At 38.5% G+C, this 25,552-nt stretch overlaps 1 protein-coding gene across 4 annotated transcripts in view; it reads left to right on the top strand.

Moving 5' to 3' along the window:
* Positions 1-25,552, top strand: part of ccser1 (coiled-coil serine-rich protein 1) — a 134,254-nt gene that overhangs the window by 8,951 nt on the left and 99,751 nt on the right. For all 4 annotated transcript variants that reach the window (XM_046034951.1, XM_046034952.1, XM_046034954.1 and 1 more), the window contains exons 4-6: positions 1,324-1,508; positions 12,649-12,739; positions 15,911-16,016. In XM_046034951.1, the coding sequence (XP_045890907.1) occupies positions 1,324-1,508; positions 12,649-12,739; positions 15,911-16,016 (382 nt within the window). The remainder of the gene's footprint in view (positions 1-1,323; positions 1,509-12,648; positions 12,740-15,910; positions 16,017-25,552) is intronic.

Raw genomic sequence — 25,552 nt, 5'->3', positions numbered from 1 at the left:
TCAGAGTTAAGTTTCTGCAACTGATAATTGAATATCGCCGGTAGTGAAATGTCACTTTATTAATGCTTTGCTTGCTGTTGAAACTGTGAAGGCATTAATAAGAGATGTGGAAACTAATGACTATCATCAAGATTTAGTCGTGATCAAAATATCATAGGGTAATCAACAAAATAATTAAGATCACAATTGAATTTATAAATGTGGATATTTATACACATTCCAGCACAAATACTGCTGTAAGAAGTATTTGAGTTATAATTGAAAGGCTCCGTTTGACGTGCTGTCATCTTTCTGTTACATTAAACACTCAACTATGACTGATGTAACGGTAAGATGTGTGCTGTTATGCTTTTTAAAGTTGGCATGATTGTGGAATCATTTGCCAACAATCGCTTAGTGCTGTATCAATGGCCTGTTGTGGGATTGTGAACACACACACACACACACACACACACACACACACACACACACACACACACACACACACACACACACACACACACACACACACACACAGACACAGACACAGACTGCAGCTCTAACACAGTGAACTTGTCTGTTCGACTCCACCACAACATTTTCACAAGCAGTGTCACAGGCCTCCTTTATATAGGCCCTCGTCCTGTAGGTCTGATTTTCCTTTATGGTTAAAATGGTCTTAACCTGAACCTCGAGTGAAATGGTTGGAGACACAAGGAGACATGGTAATCATGGGACTACTTCTGGGCTTTATAGCTCAGTGTGGAAACTGCAAATATCCATGCTATGTTTTTACAGAGAGAGTTGCAAGAACAAAGACAAGAAGGAAGACACACATCATGTGAATGTGTGGGGAAACTGTGTGTGTTTGTAGCCTGTTGCTCAGCGAGAGGATGTGGGGTTGTCTGACACTTTTTTCACCTCACTTTACCTATCTATTAGTAGATGAAAATAGAGCAGTTAAAGCAGTCTTCTGTTTGTCTGACTGAAAATTATTTCCCCTGAAATCTCACATTTATTCTGTAGTTTTATTGGTACACAGAAAGGGATTCAGCTAAACTTGATTATTACATAGCAGGCATTAATACCATTTGACCAAAAGCAATATGGGTGAAGAGCTTCATAACGGGGAGATTTAACTTAATTTAAAATGCTGAATAAGTATGAGCTGCTTTGTCATTAAGTTTATGAAATACAAACACATTTTCTACAGGAAGTACGGCTGACTGCTGCCAATTGGAAATACAATAAAAAAGATGATTATACCTCTGCCTGTGGAATCACTGTTCAAGCAGTTTTAATTCATTCTTTCTCTCTGCCTCTCTTTGCTTCATTTTCCTGCAGCCTCTCTGTGCAGCAGTGTCAGCCCCTATCATGAGGTGATGCGGATGGAAAGGCGTCTGCGCTCCTCGTCTGAGGGGGCTGGTGGGCCTCGTATCCATGGAAACCACAGAGATGCCCCAGGCATGGAGGGATGTGGTCTGCTCAAACACAGAAACAACTCCTCATCATCCAAACTGGGAAGCCTGGTAGGTCTTGAGCTATGTGTATGCAAAGCCCCTAGATTATGTCATGAATACTCAAGTGTGTGCCCATTGAAATTAATTATATAACTACGGTTTATTTTACAGATTAGGTCATGCTCAGTCATAACATCACATTTAAATAACTAATAGTGGGGGTATCAAACATACAGTGTAGTGTGTGTCACAGATTAATTAATTAATTAAGATGTTTAGGTAAAGCATAACTAGACCTTAGACACACACATGCATGTGTAATTAGCGTGACTAAATAGCTGAGTATGTGGCACTTTTCACAGTAAGGCAAGGCAGAGCAATGAATGTTTATTTGTATAGAACCTTTCTGAACACAGAGACAAGTGAAAGTACTTTACATCAAGCAAAGAAATGCATTTAACATTTAAAAACGCAATGAAGATGAATATTAAATCAATTAGAATAGAACAATGAAATGGAATATAAATAGTAGAATATCATGTAGGAATACATTGCTGTGCAGTTGCAGGACAGTAAGAAATAACCCCAAATTTAATAAAGGAAATAAAAGTGTAGTAGATAAAATTAATCCTTCCAAGGCACTGTCCATCTCAGCCATTAATACATAATACATAAATATGTGTTTATTTGTGCGTGTGTGTGTGTGTGTGTGTGTGTGTGTAAGCATGTGGATTTCAGGGCTATACTTCATACTGTGCTCTTTAATTTGTCTTTCTGTGCCTTCATATGTGTGCATACATGCTAATATGCATCAAGGTGAAAAGGTACATTCAGGCGTTTTTGCTATGAGTGAGTAATTCAGATGCTAACTAGAATGTGCAGTATACTGTTAACTTTGCAGACAATCATATCACACAGGATAAGTGTGAATATGTCCACAAACTTGAATCTAACTTAAAAAGAGACGCCATCTGCCCTTGGCAGCTTATTTGCTGTGTGTACTCAAATTTACAAATCTGCATATCGGCAAGAATAATAGTTTCCTCAGAGGGAAGCTCGCCACTAGATTACCAAATTGCGATTGCATCATTGCAGAGAGAGGCCCGCTTTTAAATGGGATGAAAAGAGCGGAAGTAATTGGCCGCAGTTGTTACCAGCTGCTAACACACCCCATTATAATATACTGTATGATAAGGGATCCGTCCTAATCTCACCCAGTACCCATGTCTCCGGTCATGAAAATGCCAAAAGCGTTCCAGCATGCTCTGGGCAAAACCAGTAACAGTGCACTTGATGATACTTTGCAGCTTTGATTCTCAGAAATAGTGCTTTCATTTTTTACTCACTTTTAATTAAAAACTCAAATATATGTAAATATTACCTTTTGCCCAGTGGTATTTTAGGATCTTGGAAATCTCAGAAACAGTTTTCTTAAAGTCATTGTGAGATGTTTTTTAATTGAATGTCAAGGGAGCCAAGTGAGAAATGTCACACATTTAACAGTGGTCTACAGTGTTGTGTTGACTTTGCCATTAACAAAGTGGCACCTCACGTCTTTAAAGTGTCACTCAGTAAAAAAATTCAGCAGCTCAATTTAAGCACAAGAATCTTTAATACTGTATATGTGTTCACATGAATTTGAAAAACACATAACAGTTTGGTTTCTGACAGTTGAAGCTATTTAAGGCAAAGCTCTGAAGTACTTTAAAAAACTTCTTCAGTCACATGAAGGATTTAAGCATTATCTTCTTTTTGTTAGCTTCGACTGACTGACAAACATTGCATCCGTCTTTGTTGATGCATGATATATCAACATTTGTTTCTGGGGAAGAGCTATAGCTGCTATTTTGTATGGGTTGGTTTTCTTAGAACACACACGAGGAAGCTCTGTGGAAAGCTAGTTAAGTCAATCCCATTTATTTTACCAGGCACTCTAAGAGATTAAAAAGGGCAGGGATCAAAACAGCACGCTGTTATGTAGGCACCTTTAGACAGCATCTGCTTCTTGACATACACTCCGCCAAACATGGAATAATCCCTTCCTTTCCTTCTTTGGGGTCTATAAAGGGCCCTTAAGGGGCCTAAGTAGTGCAGAAAAAGCAGGAACCTTGGAGTGTATATTCAATTTTGTATTACCACTTCTCCTCTTCATTTTAGCTTCATCAAAGTCTGTTTTGTAAAGCAGAGGGAACTTTGTAGCTAATGAAAAAGTCTGGATTGAGACACCTGCGCATTTGCAGTGTACCTTGTGAAGATGTTATTGTTTGAATACTGTGTTCATATTACAAACACCATGAGTGTGTTAAGTAACTAAAGCTAGTGAGGGTATGAATATAAGGGATAGAATGGCCTGCTCTTTGTTTATGCATATAAGAGAACCCGGCCGATATGGAATTTTGAGACTGTTATCGATTTCGATATTTGAGGATTTTAAAATCCGATATGCCGATATTTCAGCCGATATTCTTTTTTTTCCCTTCTTTTCAGAAACACATAACATAAACAAAGATTATCCCTAAGATTTGTTATGTTTTGAGACCTCACTGAGATAACAAAATGCTAAACAAAAGTACAACAAAATATTTTAAAGTTTTAATAAATAAGTCTGATGTTTAAAACTAAAAAAAGATTTCTTTATAAACTATAGAGTGCTACTTCTGATGAACATTAAAGGAAATAGTTTATTTAGTCTATTGAGTGGGCCTGCTTAACAGAAACTATAAATAAAAAAAATACCACTATTAGGACTAACAACAACAATAATAGTACCACCATATATATATTATTACTTATGTCATTACAATTATTATATTAGATTACAATGATAAACTGGGTTCTCCTACATAATTATAATATATTATGTAGGTAATATATTTTTTGTCGTGCAGTAGTTATTACCAAAAGCTGCTTGCACACTCCCCCGACAAACGCCGACCGACTCCAACCAACACCAACTGTTGGATCAGTGTGCGCAGTTAGTCGGTGTCAGTTGGATGGAGTCTTTAGAGTTTGACATGTCTAGTCGGGTCGGGTGGTGTCATAGAAAGTCGGACCAATGTGCACCGTTTTCCAACAAGCCGCAACATTCTGAGAGTGTTCCCTTGACTCCCATGTGGAATGTCCGGGCGCACGATTTTGTGTCCATTATTCGCTCCTCTCTCTCTCTGTCATTGACAAAGGACCCATTTGTGAACAAACTCTCCTCATCGTGCACAATCTGAATCAGAACATGCGCTGGAGGAAACGACAGGTGTCTGGCTGAACACCATGCGCAGCTTGTCAAAGCTGTAACGCCCTTCATTTGTACATCTACAGCTGCTTTTATCTCAAACAGTCATAATGTGCAAATAAGCATCACTTTATGTCCGTGGTAGCAAAGGTATGTCTTTGTGAAACGTTAGTGTTTCTTGTAACGGAATAATCATAGTTGAAGTGTTTGCAGTTTATTGTAACTAATCAGACCTGACAGAACGTTATTATATATTATTATTACAGACAAATTAAACTGAAATCGCAATATTGGTAAAAAAAAATTGCAATTAGATTATTTTCCAAAATTGTTTAGCCCTATCCAAAGCAACAGAATTTTTTTACCTCTGTCTATGATACAGTGACCCAAAGGAAACATTGCTCTTGAATGGATCTGATACTACATGACTGTCTACAATGAGGACTTGCAACTTTGAGATTTTACATTAACGTTGCACATTTTAAAGAGGAGCTGGATAACTGTGTTTGGTTTGGAAGCCTTGTTAGATACTTGTTCAGCTGATGTCCCCTCTGGTTTAATCATTTCCGACACACCTATTGTAACTAAAGACAAGCGGCTTGCAGATATGTTTAGAATAAGTAAAGCGTTATAATTTAACTACTCATTAACATTAGCACTCTTCCACTGATAAACATGGCATTACCTAGCTTTGTGGGTAATCTAATTTAGCAATGGGCAGCGTTAACTACTATAAGGGATGTTTAGAAGAAGAATATTTAGAAGTGATGAACATGGAAGAAATGATTGGACTCTTCACTAGAACGGTCACCCTGTTTCAGAAATTAATCAATGATTAAGGGTTAGCAAGTATGGTCATGAATGTTATCAGGAGAGGAGCAGTGATGGGGGGCTATTTTTATTATAATTATTTAAGTCATGTATTTCACGTGACGAATGACCCCCCTAGTGTTTTGTTTTGTGGTGGGCGGTGTTTTCAACAGAGGAGCTGCAGAGCGCCCTCTAATGGGCAAACTATGCAACACTCATGACATGAGTGAAGGATCCAACTCTCCTTTTCTTTTTTAATAATCATAAATCGGCTGTTGTCGATACCGATTTATCTGCAGTTAGCTCATATCAGCTGATAATATCTGCACAACGATAAATCAGTCAGGCTCTAGCATATACAATATGTCTGACTGTAGTGTAGTGTAGGGAGAGTAAGTGATTGTTGATGTTTGAAGTCAACTGCAAAACAAGTATACCCCTTCCTTCAGTGCTCTCTCAGAAGCTCTATCCCCCCTGTGAGGAAATATTTGCTGAATTTAGCAAAAAATGTAGTGGATTACACTCACTTACTAAGCCTGTGGGAAGTGGCACCTGTGCAGGGGAAAACAGAGACGGACTATTGCACATCATACTAAACAGTATGCTAGTTGGACATGATATATTGCTGCTGTGTCATTACAGCCCAGACAGAATATAATTATCATAAAGTACAGATTTGGTTTGCACTGACATATGACTAATTTGTTGAATTCACAGAGATAAGCTGTCAGGTGCCTCTGTGAAGCGAAGCAACGCTGTGTTTGCTTGAGCTGTTTGGTGATCTCATTCCAGTTGTTACTGTTATTTTGATATCCCTTTGGGGCACTGTGAGATGTTTATTTTACCAGCGTACACACTGTTGTTTGCTCATAAGTTTCTCTATGACAGCTGTGATAATATTGTGGCAGGCCGACAGTGATTACGTTCGATTCCAGTTGACAAAAAAAGAATTACTTAAGACGTTCTCAAGGGATATTCTCTTATCACAAGAGACAAGCTCAACAACTTTTTGTTTGTAGTTTGATTGACAGATATAGCAGAACAGTTCAACTGCAGTCCAACTTTACTTTGACTCTTACCAATGCACATCAACAGTTGCTTTACTGCTTGCTTGCTAGAAAGTGTTGTAACGCAGGGTGCCTCTTGTTTGCATATCCTCGTCTGATTGCTGCCTTGTAAATGCTAAGATATCATAAGCGACATTGTGTATTAATCATACAAAAAGATAAGGATTCACTTCCTCTCACAGACAGAATGCAATAACCACAGCCAGGCGGCTGCATTTTAAAATGAAAACCAATGAGGAAGTTAGCAAATATGGGTAGTGAAAGCTCACTTTGCCCAAATACATCATATAAAAGCAGTAAGAATTATCACACACACCTCAAATCAAATAATATCACTGTTTTATATCAATAATATCAATAATAATATTATACTAAGATATAGACATATTAACACCAGTTCAGTTGAATAACAGCAGGTTCACCTACTTGTAACAGCTTCTAATATTGCATTCAGTTGGTAAATGTCCTTATTATGTAACTTAATATATCATGGTGATTATGTCAAGATAACTTTGTGTTCATTTTCTAAATGCGTTCATTTAAAAAAAATTGACAATGTAGAGGCTAATAAAACGGTAAACGTACCTGGAAAGAATGGAGTTGATAGCCAATTAGGAGCTCATTAGCTATAAGAGAGGAACAGGAGTCTGCAGGACTCCAACTCTCAACTGGAATTGACTACCTCTGCTGTAGAAACAAGATTTAAGACGGTTTCTTTTAATTCATTCTTTTCATCCACAGTAATGTGGCTAAAGAGCTAAGAGACGATCATTTTAACAGTGATTTGGTTATGTCGTTGCATTCAACTAATCAGTTTTTAAAAAATCAATATCAAGAGTTAACAGTCAAGAGATAAGCCAGCTAGCTATCTCATGAAAGTTAAATTAAATTCTTCAAATTTAAAGCTGGTAATGTGTAGTCATAACTCAATCCAGTACCTTGTTCTAGTGTTCACTCTTCTACTACTTCCAACCGGTAAATGTAAGTCCTCAAGATGTTTTACTGAGCTTTTAGATGTACATCTACATACCATATTTTGTGAACACCCTAGACAACAATATGCCCTTTTCATGGTAGGATATTTTGGGGTAACAAATAACAAATGATAGTGTGTCCCAGAAAAGGTGATTTCAGGCTATATTTCGCCAGGAGAAATTGACTTGGGTGGGGTGGCAAAAACCAGGCAGGACAGGAAATGACATGGGTAGGGTAAAAAGCATTAACTGAGGGTGCATAGCTAGCTAGTGAACAGCAGCACTCCACAAAGCTGTAAATTATACAGCTTCTTATCAAACATTTCAATGTCTTTCATTTCTGTCACTGTCCTTGCATGCACTAAACCGAAGCAAGCACCCCTCCTTCCCTGCTGCTTAAGTTATTTCACTATGTAGTTATAAAACAAGAATATCAACAAACAATATTTCCTGAATAATAGGTCAGTGTCATTGGAGACATTGGAGAACCTAACAATCCTGCAGGTCAAAGTTCAGTCAAATTGAACTCTGTGGGAGGCTAAAGAGGCAGCAGGTCAATTTGCGACGGAAGTGAATACATCTGCGTAGAAATAAATGGGGAGAAAAATCACATCTGACTGCTCCTTAAGCCATTCCTCTGATCCAACATGCACAATAACAGGGCTGGGAAACTGGTACACCCAAATACAATGAAGTAGTTTTTCACGTTAAACCTGTGCTTTTCCTGTTTTGATATGTCAAAATTTCTGCTGCAAAAACAAGCCAATAGACATGCAGATGCCTTCCAATATCTCCTTGTTAAATACTTTATCTTCTGGAAATCCTTTTCACGTCAAGACTACATATTGCAGAGGCAGGGAATGTAGATATCTCATTCTAAGTTATGACGGTAGTCCTTTTTTCTGCCTCAGAAGACTTTACAGTATGTGATAGGCAGGGCTGGACTGGTAATCTGGCATACCGGGCAAATGCCCAGTGGACCGACGCACCTTTGGGGCCAGTGTAACGTAAATTATGTATTTATATCACTGTTTTTAAAAAAATGGGCCAACGACCGGGCCATAAAGCATGGACTGCGGCCGATTGGGTAATTTTCTATATTGACACTGGGCCGGCCCAATCGCATCTCTTACTAGCCCCCACCCCCTCTGCTCTCTGCTTCTTGCGTAACGCCCCCCCCCAAAAATCTTCAGACGGCTGCCGCCAAATGCGCGAAAACAACCTACGTGTTTGCTACCGGGGCTGCGGTAGTTTAAACATCAGCTGCAGTACCTGATGTAGAGCAGGCACAGGCACTTGAAGGAGTAAAGCACAGCCGTAGAGTAGCTTTTATTTGCACAGTAATTCTGCAATGCAATGTAAATATATAAGAAAACTGGGTTGTCCAAAAAAAGTAACTTAGGCTAAAGACAATAATAAGCTACTGATTACTGCATTATGTTATATTATTATTATTTTACCCCGCGACCCGATCCCGGATAAGCGGATGAAGATGGATGGATGGATGGATTATTATTTTATATTCTGAATTGTCACCTGCCATGTGAATTTTGTGCTTCCCTGGTGCAGAAAATGTCTCCCAGTCCAGCCCTGGTAATAGGAATCCTGAATTAAAATATGTACCTCAAATTTAAGACTGTGGTAAAATGTGGATTCTGTTGCTAACAAAGTCAACAGTATAAAGCACTGGGGTTTGGTATTTGTCTCAGCAATTTTAACTGGAATTACTTTGCTTTTGGATGAGTGATGATTCTGTATTAATAGGAGCAGATGGTTGTTTAAAAAACATCAGGTGATGTATCATGATCGGTTTCTTTCATTCAGCAAACAGATTTTTGATTTGACTGGACATTCAATCCTTTGTTCCCTCAGGTACACTGTAAACACAACTGGCTGTGAAGTGTCTGCTCAGACAGAATGAAAGTCATTTGTTAGTCTGTATATATTTTCTGTTGCTAGAAGCCATAATACCTTTCTGCAAAGCCAAATCTCTCCCTTGATCTTAATGCATTTACCACCCTAAAGCGCTGAATAAGTGTAATTTTCATAGTCCGTGTATGTGATTTCCACGGAGTGTGAGCAGAAATCAGTGGCATTTTATGGATGGAAAGAACCTCTTGCTTCCTCTCATCCCTGTTTTGGATGTCATTCTGCTTGGTAGTTAAGAGATGGAGCCATCTTTTAATGAGACCCGAATCTGATATTATCTCTATTAACTCAAGGATTATACTCACTCAAATCACATAAGCAAGGTAAAAAGGTGACATCTCTGGGTTGTAAAATCATATTAACACATTTCTGTGGTTAAAGGGGCACATTAAAATGGGTAATTTAGCTTCAAATGAAGTCTGCGTGCAGTGGAATCACAAGATATGGGTCTTCATTTCTTTTCCAATACCTTTTAGCTATTAGCTTTAATGCCTGCAATGAGGTCTTCTGCTCAATTGCATTACACTGAAAAGCATTCTAGTCTTTTTCTGATGTTTACTGCACTGAGCATCCAGTGAAAAAACAGTGATATACTGTTACACATTCAGACGGTACACAGACCATGGCTTCACATAGGTAAGGCCTTGGCCATGGAGAACATTGATTTACCTGTTTGGAAGTTCTACACACACACACACACACACACACACACACACACACACACACACACACACACACACACACACACACACACACACACACACACAGGTGTGTCATAATTAGGCATGTCATTAAGCGTTGAGGTTCTTGCGCTCACATAGAAGTAGATCGATGCAGAGGGTGGCTGTGTGGTCGTTTATGTATAAACAACAGGGATGAGAGCTGAGTTGTTTATTGGATTTTCAGATCCAGTAAACAATTTCAGATACTCCATGAGACTGACGCCTACTGGCATTTTCGGCTCTTGATACTTTGCTTTGGTTTTTAATTTTTTAAGTGCACAAAAGTTAAGGCAGGTTCTTTCAACTAATGTTAAGTGCACTGAAAGCTTGTATTAAGCACCACCCACTTATTTTCATTTTAATAACCTTGTCTAAAAGGCTGTTTGAGGTGATAAAATGTATTCAGAACTAGCTGAATGAATAATTAGTTAATTTGGCCTTGTGAGGTTATTGGACTGGAGATTTGCTGCATCAGGACAATTCGGTGTTTCTCGGTGCAGAATCATCTGCAAATATTATTTGACCTTGGTCTTGCCACGTCTGTTTGGGTCCAGAGTAATTGGAAAGAAACTTGCTGATGGTGTAAGCATGATACTGGGGAAGTCCATGCTGGCAGTTAACATTTCTTAACCTCACTATATGTGTGTGTGTGTGTTAGTAAGTTAAAACCAAAGACTATTGTCAATTGACATGTGCAGTAATTCCTACACAGGTAGTTTGTGTTTAATTCCCTGATACCATTATTTACATAAAGCTACACTACTTGTACTTTCTGTTATGAAAGGCAATGTAAAGTTTTCTATGTATTTATTAGTTACTCTTTATTCTTGTAGCTACAACATTTTTTTCTGCAGTGGATTTCCCTTTGATGACCATCAGAGGGCAGCATTGACTTTTGAAATGCACCTGAACCAACAGCAGCATCATGCATCATTATAACCTCATAATACCAAGAACATGGCGGCAATTATTGAAAGATTACCAGTGAAGATTTTGTGTTGGGCTTTAAGTGATGAAACATGTCTTGTATATAGTCATATGGATAAGGTATTGGGAAAGTCTTATCAGTAATGTCTAAAATTTAAAGACTTTCCAGAAATACTGAAACTATAATGTGAGTGGATATATTGTTGAAAATTCAGGCCCAACCAGGATGGAGGAGGGTTTGTAAAACATGGATTTTTTTATGGTGGTGTTGAATATGCTGGATTTTGGAGAATATTGTCACTATTGAGTTTATTTAAACCTACATTTGATGATCTTTCGTGAGACATACTCCACACACACGCACATCTCTTCTTTTGTTTAACATATATATATTTTTTTACCTGTTATTGGTGGAGTTCGAAAGTAGGGAGGTAGATTAAAGCAGGGGGACAGGTGAGATACCTCTGGCTTTGATATGAGACCAACAGGGGGCATATGTATCATAACTTAGTATTCAGGAATCAAACTTAATTGCAGCTTAGTGGTATTTGTACACAATAATTTCTGATTACTTTACATTTTGTTATTTTACAATGACTCCATCACATTTGTAAGCAAATACCCTGCTTTAAACTCATTTATCACATTTTTAAGAAAAAGGATCTTGTAAAATATATGAGCTCAAGTAAGGAGTAAGGATATCAGCGACGTTAGCTATGTCGTGTTGGCAAAGAACACCCTGTTCTCTGTAAAGGTAGATGGAAAAGACGGTACATTTTGTCAGATTAATTTTGAGAGCCTACAAAATCAAGTTAAAGTCATGAGACCAATGTTTTTGAAAGTTTGGACTGTGAATAAAATTTTATAAATGACATGACTAAGTAGTGGGCTACCTCTGTTTGTGATGGAAAGAAAAGAGAGGAATACTGTAGGTTATTTGCAAAGATTCTCTTGTTCAGCAGGTATTTTGTGCTTGTGAAGCACGCGGAATGATGACAGATGTTGCACAAAACTAAAGTACTCGACACTACTGAACCCTAATTATCCCCACATGACAGGAGTAGCAATATGATTTCATGAGCTCGGATGCAATGATGAGGGACTAAATATCTCATTAAGTGCAGCCGAAGTGAACAAAATCCCACTCCCTAATACATTAAATCAAAAACTAAAAAGAATAACTAAACAAACATCGTTATTATTAGTAATGCTTTAGTGTCTTTATGGTTGGGGAATCTCTTTCTGAATATTATGAGCCAACTTAATTACTTTTGATGAAAATCATTGAATAATTTGCTTTAATGTTGTCATACCCTATATTTAATAATGTTTACTTTTTCTTCCTCAGGGATTGCTAAACCTATTGGCTATTAATCAGCATCTAGCTAAACTTAATTATTCCTAAAGTATGTTTGATCTATTAGGAATATGGAACAATCTACATCGATCATATTATTATGTATATAATATTTACATTATTATTATTTTTATTTTGTAAGATGTATATTTTTAAATTATTTAAACATTTGGGGTGATGCTTTTTCTCTTCAGGATGTTTTAAACAACCTGGGTTCCTCAGAGCTGGATGAAGACGATCTTATGTTAGACCTGGACCTCTCTGACGATCAGCGACATCGACACGGTAACTCTTTCACAACATGACATCTGAGTCTCTACACAGAAGTCTTTATGGCAAGTGTGCGGGGTGAAGTGTATGTCACATGACCATGGTACAATACAGATGATACACCAGCTCACTTTTTCCCCATTTCACTTTATCAAGCAAGCTTATTTTCTGCATCTGTCTAAACTCTTGCACTGGTTCTCACGTTACAGTTGCTAAAATACCGCAGGTAAAGGGTTTAAAGTCAAATGCAGAATTCAACACTATCAACATCTGGGATAAATATGTTACTTTATATTTTTATTTTTAGGTCAGTTTCCCCCAACATATTGTGTTGCCTCTGGCAAGAAGCTACGACTTCTTAGAAACACACCCTTAAATCAAGAGAGAATCTGTCACATACAAACTCTTGCCTTTTATCTTTCAGTCCTTTTATTCAAGTGAATGTCTGCTCATATTTTCTCATTGCTGCTGATTTTTTTCTTCCTACTTTATTGCTTTACCTCTCTTTGCTGTCTTTCTCTCTCTCGCTCTGTTTCTTTTTTTTCCCCTCATTAAGCCACCTCTATTCCATCACCTTAAAACATGAAACCAGTACCCTCCCTGGTTCTTTTAACATGTGCCACAACTTTGATGTAGCTGCCTCATTTACAGCGATTTATCTCCTTTGTTGTTTTGGCATTTCAGTCACACTCCTCCTGACATGCCTCATGGTTGAAAAGTGACTGTCAGAGGAGAATTATTGTTGTGCTCCTCTGCCTCAGTGCAGCATGGAGTTCCAAAAACAGCCCCCCCAACCTCTTTTTATATAACACATAAGGAAAGTTTGAATGAATGTCGTGGGCGGCTGTAACCACACCACACTATGATATAATCATAATCAACTTTTATTTTCACATACAATTATACACAGTACAATGCACGCAAAAATATTTCTCTGCATTTAATTTTAATTAGGAGCAGTGGGCAGCCACTGTGCAGCACCAAGGGAGCACTTACAGGTTCAGGGCCTGGCTCAGGGGCACCTTTGGCAGGGGTCAGGGCTAGAGTTGAACTGGCAACCCTCAGTTTTCCAAGCCAAGTCCCTACGGGCTGAGCTAATGCAGCCCTTGAGTGTGTTTAGGGAACTTAGTAAAATCTTCATTCATGCGTTAATTCTTAACATGTTCATGTCTTATGAGGGAATTTACTATTTTGCTGTTGTGAGTAGACGTAGTGAAGTAAAATGATTGATTGCATTTGCAAGCACTATTCTTACTTAATCATTCCTTGCAGGAACATTATGGTTATAAAATGCAAAAATGCAAGCTCTTGCAAATACTGTCAGGATTGATTATGTTTCTGCTGATCTCGGGTTGCAAATGTTTGCTTTATATTAACTCACATAAAACTGCAAAAACACTAAATGTACACATTGAATTGGACAGCTGGTGGTTGAATATGACACATGAATAAAATGACTAAACTGGGTAAACATGAGCTTGAAATGTGATCACCTTCCATTTCTGTGTTCATAGACATAGAATGGGTCGCCCACTAATCGGAAGATTGGCATTTCGATCCCTGGCTCCTCCAGTCTGTCAAAGTGTCCTTGGTCAAGATACTGAACCCGAACAAACTGAATGATTAGCTTGTTTCTGATGAGCAATTTGCTGCCTTGCATGGTACTGTATTTATCAAATACAGTGCAGGATATCAAGTTATCAGATACAGGGAATACATGTTTTACAGAGTACATTTACTCTCACCTAACAGATCTCAGAGTCAGTTTATATATTAATATGAGTTAGATTGTTCTGTTTCCAGGCAACATTTAAGTCCCAGATGGGCTCACAGAATATTACAGTTGTAGTCAAATGTTCAGCAGCACTGTGGAGTAAAGATTTCAACAGGAGCTTCAGCCCTACTAAACTGAATTTCCTGTACTTATGGGGGATGGAGAGTTTTTGGAGGGAGGGTGGGTTTGAACTGAGCACCCACACAAACACATCCACCCACGCACACGTGCGCACACACACACACACACACACACAACACACACGTGTGTGCGCGCACACACACACACACACACACACACAACACACGTGTGTGCGCCCACATACACACACACACACACACACACAGACAGATTTAAAACATCTCTAAAGGTACTGGCTGATGTAGAGCTAAAGGAAGCACCATCATTAATACACACACTAACACACAAGCGTGCATACTTAGTCATTAGACCTAATGGTTTGCAGACTGTAGCATGAAATTAAAGGTTTGATGAATAGTTCTCATAAAGGCAAGGGACTTTTTGTGCAATGTTGCTGGGCAATCTTGCTAGTGGCAAATCAGACTATGTTTTGAACGGATAGCGGCGGGGCGGTGTGGCGGAGTGGTGGGGGAAGGGGAATACAGTAGTAATCTTTACTCATTACTATTGACGGCAATGTTGCCCTGCACGATTGCTCTAAAAGTTGCTCTGTGTATCATCAGCTTTAGACTTAGCGGTGGAAGAGTAAGGTTCTTCCACACACTCAAATTAAAGGGACTCATTTAAATACAAACACCTGCACACACACATTCAGGCTGTATACACAAAACAGACACACCAGATACATGCACACGGGCATATAAAGATGTATACACACATGCAGACTCACAAACAGACACGCACCCATCCCTCACACCCGCAATTTTCTCATTTTTACCTTTCTCGGGTGGCTTGTTGAAGCCTTTATTAAAAAGCAAGCAGTTTCACAGCAATTTATGGCCAACAGTGTTCAGCTTCGGAGCTCTGTGTTCCTACTCCTACTGTGACTCATGCCCTGTAGAATCAGACGGGGACAGAAAGAGACTGCAGGACCTTTACAAAAACATAAAGGAATGCCAAATTTGGTCTTCATCGCCAACTTTTATTCCACACTGTTCTGTCAAATGTGCCATTAAAAGTAGACCTGTCTTTTTTTTAAACAACTGATAGTATCGTCATTACTCAAATCTATCACTACTGAATTTTTATAAGCTACTTTGTGACATGACTGGTGTTTTTATAGCTCTAATTTAATTTGGGCGAAGATGTTAAGTAGAGAGTTATGGTATGATGTTGTGGTCAGGTTAGGTACTTAGCCACATTTTAGGTGTCAACTGAGATTAGAAAATCAACTTGATGTGAAGACTCTGTGTGTTTGGGTGTGTGCACAGTGTCCAGAGAAGACTCCAGCCAGTCCCTGGCCTCCTGTCTCAACCTGCTCCCATCCCCCATGGACCCGTCAGGAGATCGCATTCCAGGAAAAGAAAACAATCAGAGGTAAACGTGTATATTTGTATTGATATTCTGTATGTGCTTTCACATTTTCCATAGGGAATAAAAGAAAGCTAGTGGGAGACCGTGAAAAATAGTGATGCATTTTATATACTATATATTATTTATAATAAATAAAGGGGTTGGATGACTTCAGCCTTGCACCAGCAATGGCGCACTTCTAAAATATATGAACATCAAATTATAAAGGAAGGAGTCTCTGTCTGTATGTGTATGTACATTTACTGTAACAACAGTGCAGAGAGCGCCAGAGTCAGAAACATGGTCGCTTCGAATCACGCTGTCCTCCGTTTCCATCTTCCCTCTCTATTTCGCACATTTTCAACAGGCAAAATAAATACGGACAAGTATGGAATTCGGACCTATCAGCCTATTATTTAATTTTTTTAGACCTAGTTGCGTCTTCATTTTGCAACACTATTCCAGCGATGAGTTCTGTGTCAGGTGACATTAAATGACTTTCCCATGGACATTCATTTTACTTTCTAGTTTGCCAAGATATGCTGTTGTTGTGATGTTAGCTATAGTAGCAGGAGAGTTGTGAGTGTCACTGTCTGGAGCTAGTGCGCTGGCTCTAACCCTCTCTGCATGTTAGCCTCGACAATATGCTAACCCAGAACCTAGGTAACGTTACTTAAATTACTTGCTGTGTTGTTTGCTCTGTATCATGGTATTTGTCATGGCATTGGATTTCTCAAGAATAGCATACCCCCACCTCGTAATTGAAGTTTTACTGTATATGGCTATTCAAACATGTCCAGCAGTTCTATATGGCAGAAATTCAGGAATATTAACGGTCATATTGGCCGTCAAAAAATAAAGTCTAGTGTAAACGCTGGATAAAAGAAACACAATCATGGACGGAAAACACAGTACTTACTACTCTGGTATTGGCTGTCCTAAAACAAGATTCAATTAACTACAATTGTAGCATATGAATGGCTCAAAGATATGTTTTCATGCACTTACCAACTTTACCATAGGGGCATTTATCATCTGTACAGTAAATTTTAATTGCATTATAGCTAGCTTTTTAAAATGTTTTATTTTTTTTACAACACATGTTCCATTGCCACTTGAGAGACAAAGACAGAGAGAGGGTTATTGTCTATTCTAGGAATTGCTGACTTGAATGTTCCCTGTAAATGCACAACATGTTTTATGTCTTTCCCTCCCTTGGAGATGAGACGAGACTCTAGCACAGAAAGACGGAAGGGAAATAAATAAATAAATTCTCTTGGAATGAATATGCAAGCTGTCTTTCTGTTCTCCTCTGTCTCCCAGTAGCCGACGGCTGAAAGAGAACAGTTTCTGTTCGTACGTGTGAGCACAACTACCCAAGGATGGTTCCATATCTGATTTGACACTCAGGATAGGTCTTGCTGGGCGTGCACGCACACACAGACACACACACACACACACACACACACACACACAGATAGAGCTGCTTTGTGGATAGGGCTTATTTGGTTCTATGGAGTCAGTGGGTAATAAAGGGGTTGTAACACTAGTGGGATCATCTGGTGGTGTGTCTGACAAGGAAGCAGATGATTATTACTTTACCTTTCAGTGCTCCTCTACTGGTTGAATTTATTTTATTTCTGCTTGCACCCATAGAGTAAATGTATGTGTCTATCCATGTATTCCCCTGAATAAACTGGCTATGATCCTCTTTGTTTGCAGAGACAGTGCAGGTCAACTTGCGTGAGTGGTTCTGAAGTAGAGGTTGAAGGAGTTATTCTACACCATTGAGACATTGGATTTAGCCTTGGCTTCTTTCTTGTTTTCTAAAAAATATTTTTTATCACCTTTCTCACACTCTTTGAACGTTAACTGGGGAGACATTTTCTGTGTCTAGACAGTGTCAGTGAATCGTGCAAGTTGGGAGTCAACCTTTTCAACCCTTCCAAGTTTTTTGTCAAGACAGTTCATTGGTTGTTTTATTTATACTGAAGTCCCACTTCTCCACTGGTCTTTGAAAGCGCTGGAGGGCGATTCATGTCCAAACATACACACAAACTCAAATATTAGCATTATTCCTCTCTGTGTACAAGTTGAAGGCTCAAATGTCATTTGTCTGATGATACTGGTCTCTGGCATTGTAGTTCAGGCTAGAAATGCCACAATATAAGGAGAGAGCTCCATCCCTTCTAATCCAATCAGACTGTGCATTACAATAGCATCCCTTTAGCAGAGCGAAGGGATGAATGAATGAAAGGGTGAGGGAATAGGGTCTGAGCGGTGTAACTTCAAATACCGTAACCTTATTTGTTAGTGCCGCTCTGAGATTCATTTTAGACATCTTTCGGCATGCTAGCGGCTCTTTGAGGCTGTATTTGGGCACAGCGGTGCTTTTAGCTAGCATGCTAACATGCTCACAATAACAATGCTAACGTGCTGATGTGTAGGAGGTATTATGGTTATGGTATGACATTTACCTTACTCCCATCTAAGTTGAGCGAGTTAGCATGCTAATGTTCGCTAATTAGCATTAAATGTAAGACTAGCATTAAGAATTAAACGTCTGACCCAGTACGGTATTTCGTCATAAACCAAAGTATTGGACAAATTGAAAAACTTGACCTGATGATGATGATGTTAGATAAAATGTAGTTGCATCACCAAAGTTGTAACTCTTCATCCTGAGAGGGACATGAATGTGTTTACCAAATTACAAGGCGATCAATCCAATGGTTGATGAGATACAGTATTTAAGTCTGGCTCAAAGTGGTGGAGCAGCTGACAGACAGATTGCTGTCAGTGTCGCTGCGCTTATCTAGCTAGCTCTGTGTGTCTGCTGGTAACATTTATGCATGGGAGGCTGCACACACCTCTGCTGTGAAGAATGCAGTAGGACTCTGTAATAACACTGCTTGAACAGGGACTTTTTATTTCTCTTCTGTGACAGCGAACACAAAACCTTCCGTAGCTATGATGCTTAAAAAGCCACATTACGGCTGACTAAAGTAACTTAACTACGCCTAATAGCATGCACTTTTCTGCGACAGAGGCAGCATGCTGGTACTTCTCTCAGACACTGAGAGACTCGCTCCCTACAACAAAGCCACGACTCTACGTCACACACACAGGTTACCCACAAGGCCACCTTCCTTAAAGGGGGAGGTCCAGCCGGTAACACAGCAGAGTCAGGCTGTGGGTGTGCTAACTGAACTTGTTAGAAAACATAGTAACTGTATAATATAATTATTAATTAAACTATAACGTTAAATCTTAAGCACTTACCTTGATAGACATAGCGGGGCAGTGATCAAGGAACTACTCAGATCCTTCAGTAAAAGTACTAATACCACACTGTATTGGAAATGATACTTAAGTAAAACCAGAGACATTTTATATCTATAAGGACTTTGATAAAACTTTTTAGGTATAATCAGGAAAATGTACTTAAGTATTAAAATTAACCCACCCACCCCACTCATTTTAAAGTATTTTGTACTGGCCTGCAGTTAATGATTATTTTATTTTTGGATTAATATATATATATATATATATATATATATATATATATATCTTCTGTGATTTTATGGCCGGTAGACCAGAAAGTAAATTTTGGACCCTGGATATAATATAGTTGGCTAAGGGAGAAGTGTGTGTTCAGTAAACTTCTCCACAGCAAAGGAGCTGTTTATGTAATAGATGTGCAGAGCAGCACAGTGTAACCTCAGTAAATATAAAAAAGAGTGGAAAGTGCGGCTACACTAAGAAAAGAAGACCCATCACACCAGTAAGGCACAGATTGACTTTCAGACTTGTCTTTCTTTTGATTTCAAAGTGAATTTAAACATTCTGTTTGATTTGAAAAGAATGGAATTGGGAATCCATGCCCGTGTTAAACATGTTTGGATCTGTTTCAACCCTGGATACACTGGGGCAGGTTAAATAATGGAGCCAGGTTCCTTACCCTGATCAACATGTAGCTGCTGGCAGGGGTTAATATCCAACTGTGGTAGTTCAACATCTTCAGTGATTTCTTCTTACAGAACATTTTGAGACAGATTTTGCTGGAAAATGTGTTAAGTCTGAGAGCGAAGAAGCTGAGATTGGAGAGGGGAAAGAGAGCAAAATGTGTTTGCCCAGGGCTTGCTCTTTCTCTCTCCCTGTCTTTCTTTCTCTCTCAGTCGCTCTCGCTCTTTGTCTCAGGTTCCTCATTCCCTCAAGGGGACATTGATTTGCTGGCGGCAAAGCAAGCTCCCTTCTGTTCACACACAAGAAAACACAAACACACACACACACCTGTCAGTCAGTCAGCCTGTCCAAAGAGACTATCAGCTGCAGGATACTGCTGGCTGTCTGTAAGGCTGCACAGAACATCTGCTAAACACACACACTCACACTCTGTCTCGCACGTATACCTCCTCTTTGATGTATGACAGTTGGATGATTTTGATGGCAGGCATTAAATTCTCCGTTTATTACTTTGTAAACATTAATACCGCAATAACAAAGCTATAGCAGTAAACTCCATGTGCTAAATATCAGTTTCCGTCTTTTTTGTGGTTGCATAGGTGTGGATAGGGAGAGAGACAGACAGAGAGGTAGAGATGGAAGGAAGGAGAGAAAAACAGGAAAAAACCTCTTTTCATACTATATTCACCTGCTTATTCACTTGAATATGGGACAAAGGAATATGGAGTCACACTGTCCCCCATAATACATGCTGCAAACTAGCTGGTGAACAGGGACGGGTCACCAGAGACACAGTATAGTTTTCATCTAATCATTGACAGGTTGAGGTAAAACTGAAATGGTGTGAATATAGGCATAAATTCATTTCCTTATCTGTTAATCTGCTGATTATTTTCTACATTGATAAACCAATTTGTCAAAAAAATGTAACGAATAATAGAAATAGAGTCCAAGGGGACGTCTTCAAGAATCATGTTTTGTTACCGATTAGAGCTGCAACAATTAATCGATTAGTTGTCAACTTTTCAATTAATCGCAGACTATTTTTATAATTGATTAATCGGTTTGAATAATTAAAAATAAAAAGTAAATATAAGGGAAAAAATTATTAGATTCCATTTCTTTACTCCTCAATGACTGTAAACTGAATTTCTTTGGGTTGTGGAGAAAACGAGACATTTGAGGACATCATCTTGGGCTTTGGGAAACACTGATCGACATTTTTCACCAATTTCTGAAATGTTATAGACCAAACAACTAATTGATTAATTGAGAAAATAACCGACAGATTAATTGACCTCGATTGACATTAATTGCAATTGTTCTTTGGTCTAACCTGCCTATTCCAATTTTCTTTCTTTCTAAGAACTATCATTGACAGCATACACAAACATTTTCATAACTTCTCTTACAAAAATTCATACGTTCTTTCTTTATTAAGGTTGGAGTTAGCACCAGCATAAGGCATGGGGGGGTATATTTGTATATTTGTTTATTTGTAAATATATTTGAAAGAATACATCATTACCCTATTTCTAATAGGTTATTTCTTATCTCACCATTTTAATTCTACTTAATTCTCCAATTCTCTACCCATTTTTTTACACAGATTTTTTTAAGAGACTACGGTGGGTGGGCCTCAGAATCTCTTACGGTACATTGTACAAGTTAAATGCATTAATTTGGTGCAAAATTAAGAGGCTATCTATAAAGATCTTTGCAGCCTTGTAAACAACGTTGTGCTCTACTAAACTGTTTGATCATAAATCCATTGCAAAGCTATAAATGGTGATGAAACGGCAACAAAAGTCAACAAATTTATTTAAAGTTTCTCCAGCAACCCTAAATGAAAGAACAGAATAAGTAATTTCCCTAACATGCAATATGTTTTATACTTTCTGTGAATATAGTCCAATTAATCTTATTTCCATACTGTATAGACGCCTTATTTTGAAAACCAGACGTTGTCACATGTGTATCCTCGTGCTAAATTCATCAAGTCTGACCCAATTTGATAAATTATATTGTATGTGGTTCTCTTATAACACTTGTCTTTGTAAAGACAGAAACTGACAGGATAAAGTCGCTAACCTGCCTGTCAGCTCACACTGGTCCGTTTCAGTGGATTTACCATAAAGGCTTGAATACATGTACACTCCAAATTTAGGTGCGGCTAGCTTAATCGCCTTCTCACAAACGAATGACAGAGACAGACTGTTAACGTAGTTATCTCAAAAGAAAAGTGGTTGTCTCAAGTTGGATGCACGTGTGAGCGTGCGAGCTTACAGCAGCGCGAAGCAGCTCTCACAAAACACAAAGTTAAGAGGTCGGTAATGTTATTATCAGATGTGTAAAATATTTTCGGTTCAATTTGAAAATATGGTGGAGCAAATTAGACTGTGGAGGGCCGCCATGGTCTCGTTAATTAACGGGAAACACTGCTGCCTTATTTTAGTGTTTACTCGCAAACTACTTGAATCTGCTCACCTTGTTTTTCCCTTCAGACACACACACACAAACACACACACCCCTACGCTTCTGTCTCTTTCTGTTCCTCTCTCCCTTTATGTGTGTGTTCTGTTGACTTTCTTTGTCAGCAGTTTTAAAAAGTCGCCCAAAAAACACAACTCGAGTTTTGGATTTTTTCACCTGCAATTCCATTTTCATAGCAGCAGGTGAGCCGCAGAGACATGACACCAACGTGGTATTTAATGACATTGGCACAAACAGGTGTTCACTGTTGCTTTACCTGGTCTGTGCTTAAAAATAACATATCCACTGTGTCTTCTAATGTATTACCAGATAATGTCTCACTCTATCTGTTTCTCTGCCAAATAGACTTTGGCGAACGTTAATATACCTGGGCTGTCAACCGATTGATAAATTGACTGATCGTTTTCACTACAATGGCAATAGTAAAATAAGGTTTTTAAGAATTCTTTGAAAAAGAATGTTTAGGGTCAGATATATTTTAGCAGAGAGTAGTGTAGTGTTGCTCTAATGAACTTTTAATGCAGCAGCTTGGTTTGCTGATCCTACATGCTTATATTTTATATTTAAGTGCTGAAAACACCAAATGAATGCAGTCATACAGAGCTACATATTGGCAGAATGTAGATGGGCAAAAAATACTTTTTTTGGCATCAGCTAAATGATGAGTATTCGGTTTCATGTGCTTTGTTACATAATGCCCTCTTTGGTATATTATGCACTCTTGCCTGTTGCAATACTTATACTAGATAATATTCACGATAGAGAATATGCCTAAGTGCTGTTTGGTTGGTGGAGGAGGGGGGCGGAGGCTAGTGAATACTGAATATTTGTTTGTGTGATGTATCTTAATGCCTGTTTTGTGTTAAGACATCATCATCTCCCCCGTCTCTCCTATAGAAAAAGACACAGAGGAAATGAAATTTTGACACTTGGGATATAGCTTTCCTGTTGCTATGGTAGCAGCAGTCTGTCTGTGGAGTGTCCCCCGTCCCTTTTTCTTTTCTTTTCCCTTTTCTCTTTTCATCGCTGTTGATTATTAAGGACCAAGGAGGGGAGACACAAACACTCAGAGCAGTCCATGTTTGTCATTATGCGTGGACACTCATGGAAGTCCCGCACCTCCACTTCTGATTTGGGGATTAATGTGCAGCTGTAACGTTCACATGCTCGTGCATTGGCATAATAAGACTTCGCAGAATGCACAAGGTTTATGTCTTGTCTTTGTCAAGCTGTTGAGACTCTCATTTGACAAGTCATACAAAGTTTTTTTTTTTTTATCTAGCAAAAACAAAACAAAACATGAGTATCCTACCACATGCCCCAAGCTGTACACTGGACTGTTTTTCTTACATTGGAGTGTAAGAAAAACAGCATACTCATACTTGTCAATCTTGAGTGAGTTGGGTCAGTAGACCTCAATGAGCAGCAAAAGACACATTGGGACGAAAGACTCGAAAAGACACCCTACTCTCACATTGGGGTAGATATGGCACATAGTGATGTATCAGTTGGCTGCATAGTCTCCCACAGAGACATGCTCACATACACACATAAACAGAAGAAGAAATGTGTTTAATGTTAATATGCTCCATAAAGTGCTTCAGCCAAGTTGTTGTGTAATCCCACCCGACTTAATACAGTCAGCAAAAATAACACACATGCGCCTCCTCCCACAGTAAGTCATATACTTACAAACGTTCAGTCACACGCACACATGCACATTTATAAAAATAGACAAGCATAAAGAATCCAGCTGAGCCTTGGAGTGGAGCTGGGACCAGATAAAATGCACCGCAGCATCGTTTTCAGACACATAGACACACACAGCATACACAAAGTATATTCCCCATCCTCGCATTTTATTTATTTATTTATTTTTTGGCTGCTATTAAAGGATGCCGAATTTGTTAATCCAACAGGCAGTGACAACTCTTATATTAATCATTGTTTTTGTGACTGTTTTACAATGTTTATCAAATAAAATGTGTTGACTATTTTTCTATGTTCCTGACACATTCTTCTCAAGGAGATAGTTTTGTTGTTCTCACAGTCTGTGCCCAAAGATTGCTTGTATTAGCTAAGCATCATGCTCTTCAGAAAACTCGAAAGAAAAGCTTGTCATTTTCAGTCCAGCCTAAGCATTTGTAAAAAAATAAAAATAAAATCCTGTAGTGTGCGTCTGTTATTATACATTTTTCTTTAGTCCTTTGCTGTTGTTTAGCTTCTAATTTTCATCATTCCATTGGGTTTATTAAATGTTTAACAGAGGGAGACTAATTAGTCTTGGCTTTTGTTTTTTTTCTCTCTTGCTTTGAGTGGGAACTTGTGGTTCTGATTTGTAACGCAGAGAAATACATCAGATTGGCAATGAATAAGTCATTCCTTTGCTTTCTATTACTTATTTTTTGTCAAGTGGTCTTTTTCAGAAATGACAGGAATTATTTAAGCAGTATTCACTGTTACTCTTTTGTTAACAGATTGTAAGACTTGACATGAGTGTTTTGTTTTCCTGAAGTTCAAGGTAGGGATGAAACGGTATGAAAATTTCATATCATGATTATAGTGACCAAAAGTATCACGGTTATCAGTATTATCACGGTATTGTAAAAATGATTAAAATGTACTGATACACACACTGAAACCATTTCAACAAGTTTTATATTGAAAACTACAAATACAATTGCCATTTTCTTTGCATAAAAAACGAAATGACAGCAAATACCTTTTGTAAACATATGAAAATCATCTAAGTGTGCATTATCAAGATTTTATATAGGTAATACAATGACCCCGTGGACAATTACATGAAAACAAGTCTTTAGAAGACAGTGATAGTAACTGCAATGAGCCCAACAACTGACTTGAAAGCAAATCCAAGCTGACATCGGGCGAAAGGCGGGGTAGCCTACACCCTGGACAGGTTGCCAGTCCATCGCAGGTTATCATGGTTATTAAAATGTGTACGGTAATAATAACCGTCGGGAATTTTACAATGGTTTACCCTTAAACCGGTAATCGTTTCATCCCTAGTTCAATGCCATTTATAGCTTATGGAGGATATTTAAATAACAAGGGGGGGGGGGGGGGGGTTTTGTTCTTCT

Source organism: Micropterus dolomieu, linkage group LG21 (genome assembly GCF_021292245.1).
Source record: "Micropterus dolomieu isolate WLL.071019.BEF.003 ecotype Adirondacks linkage group LG21, ASM2129224v1, whole genome shotgun sequence".
NCBI lineage: Eukaryota > Metazoa > Chordata > Actinopteri > Centrarchiformes > Centrarchidae > Micropterus > Micropterus dolomieu.
This window is presented reverse-complemented; position numbering and strand designations above follow the sequence as displayed.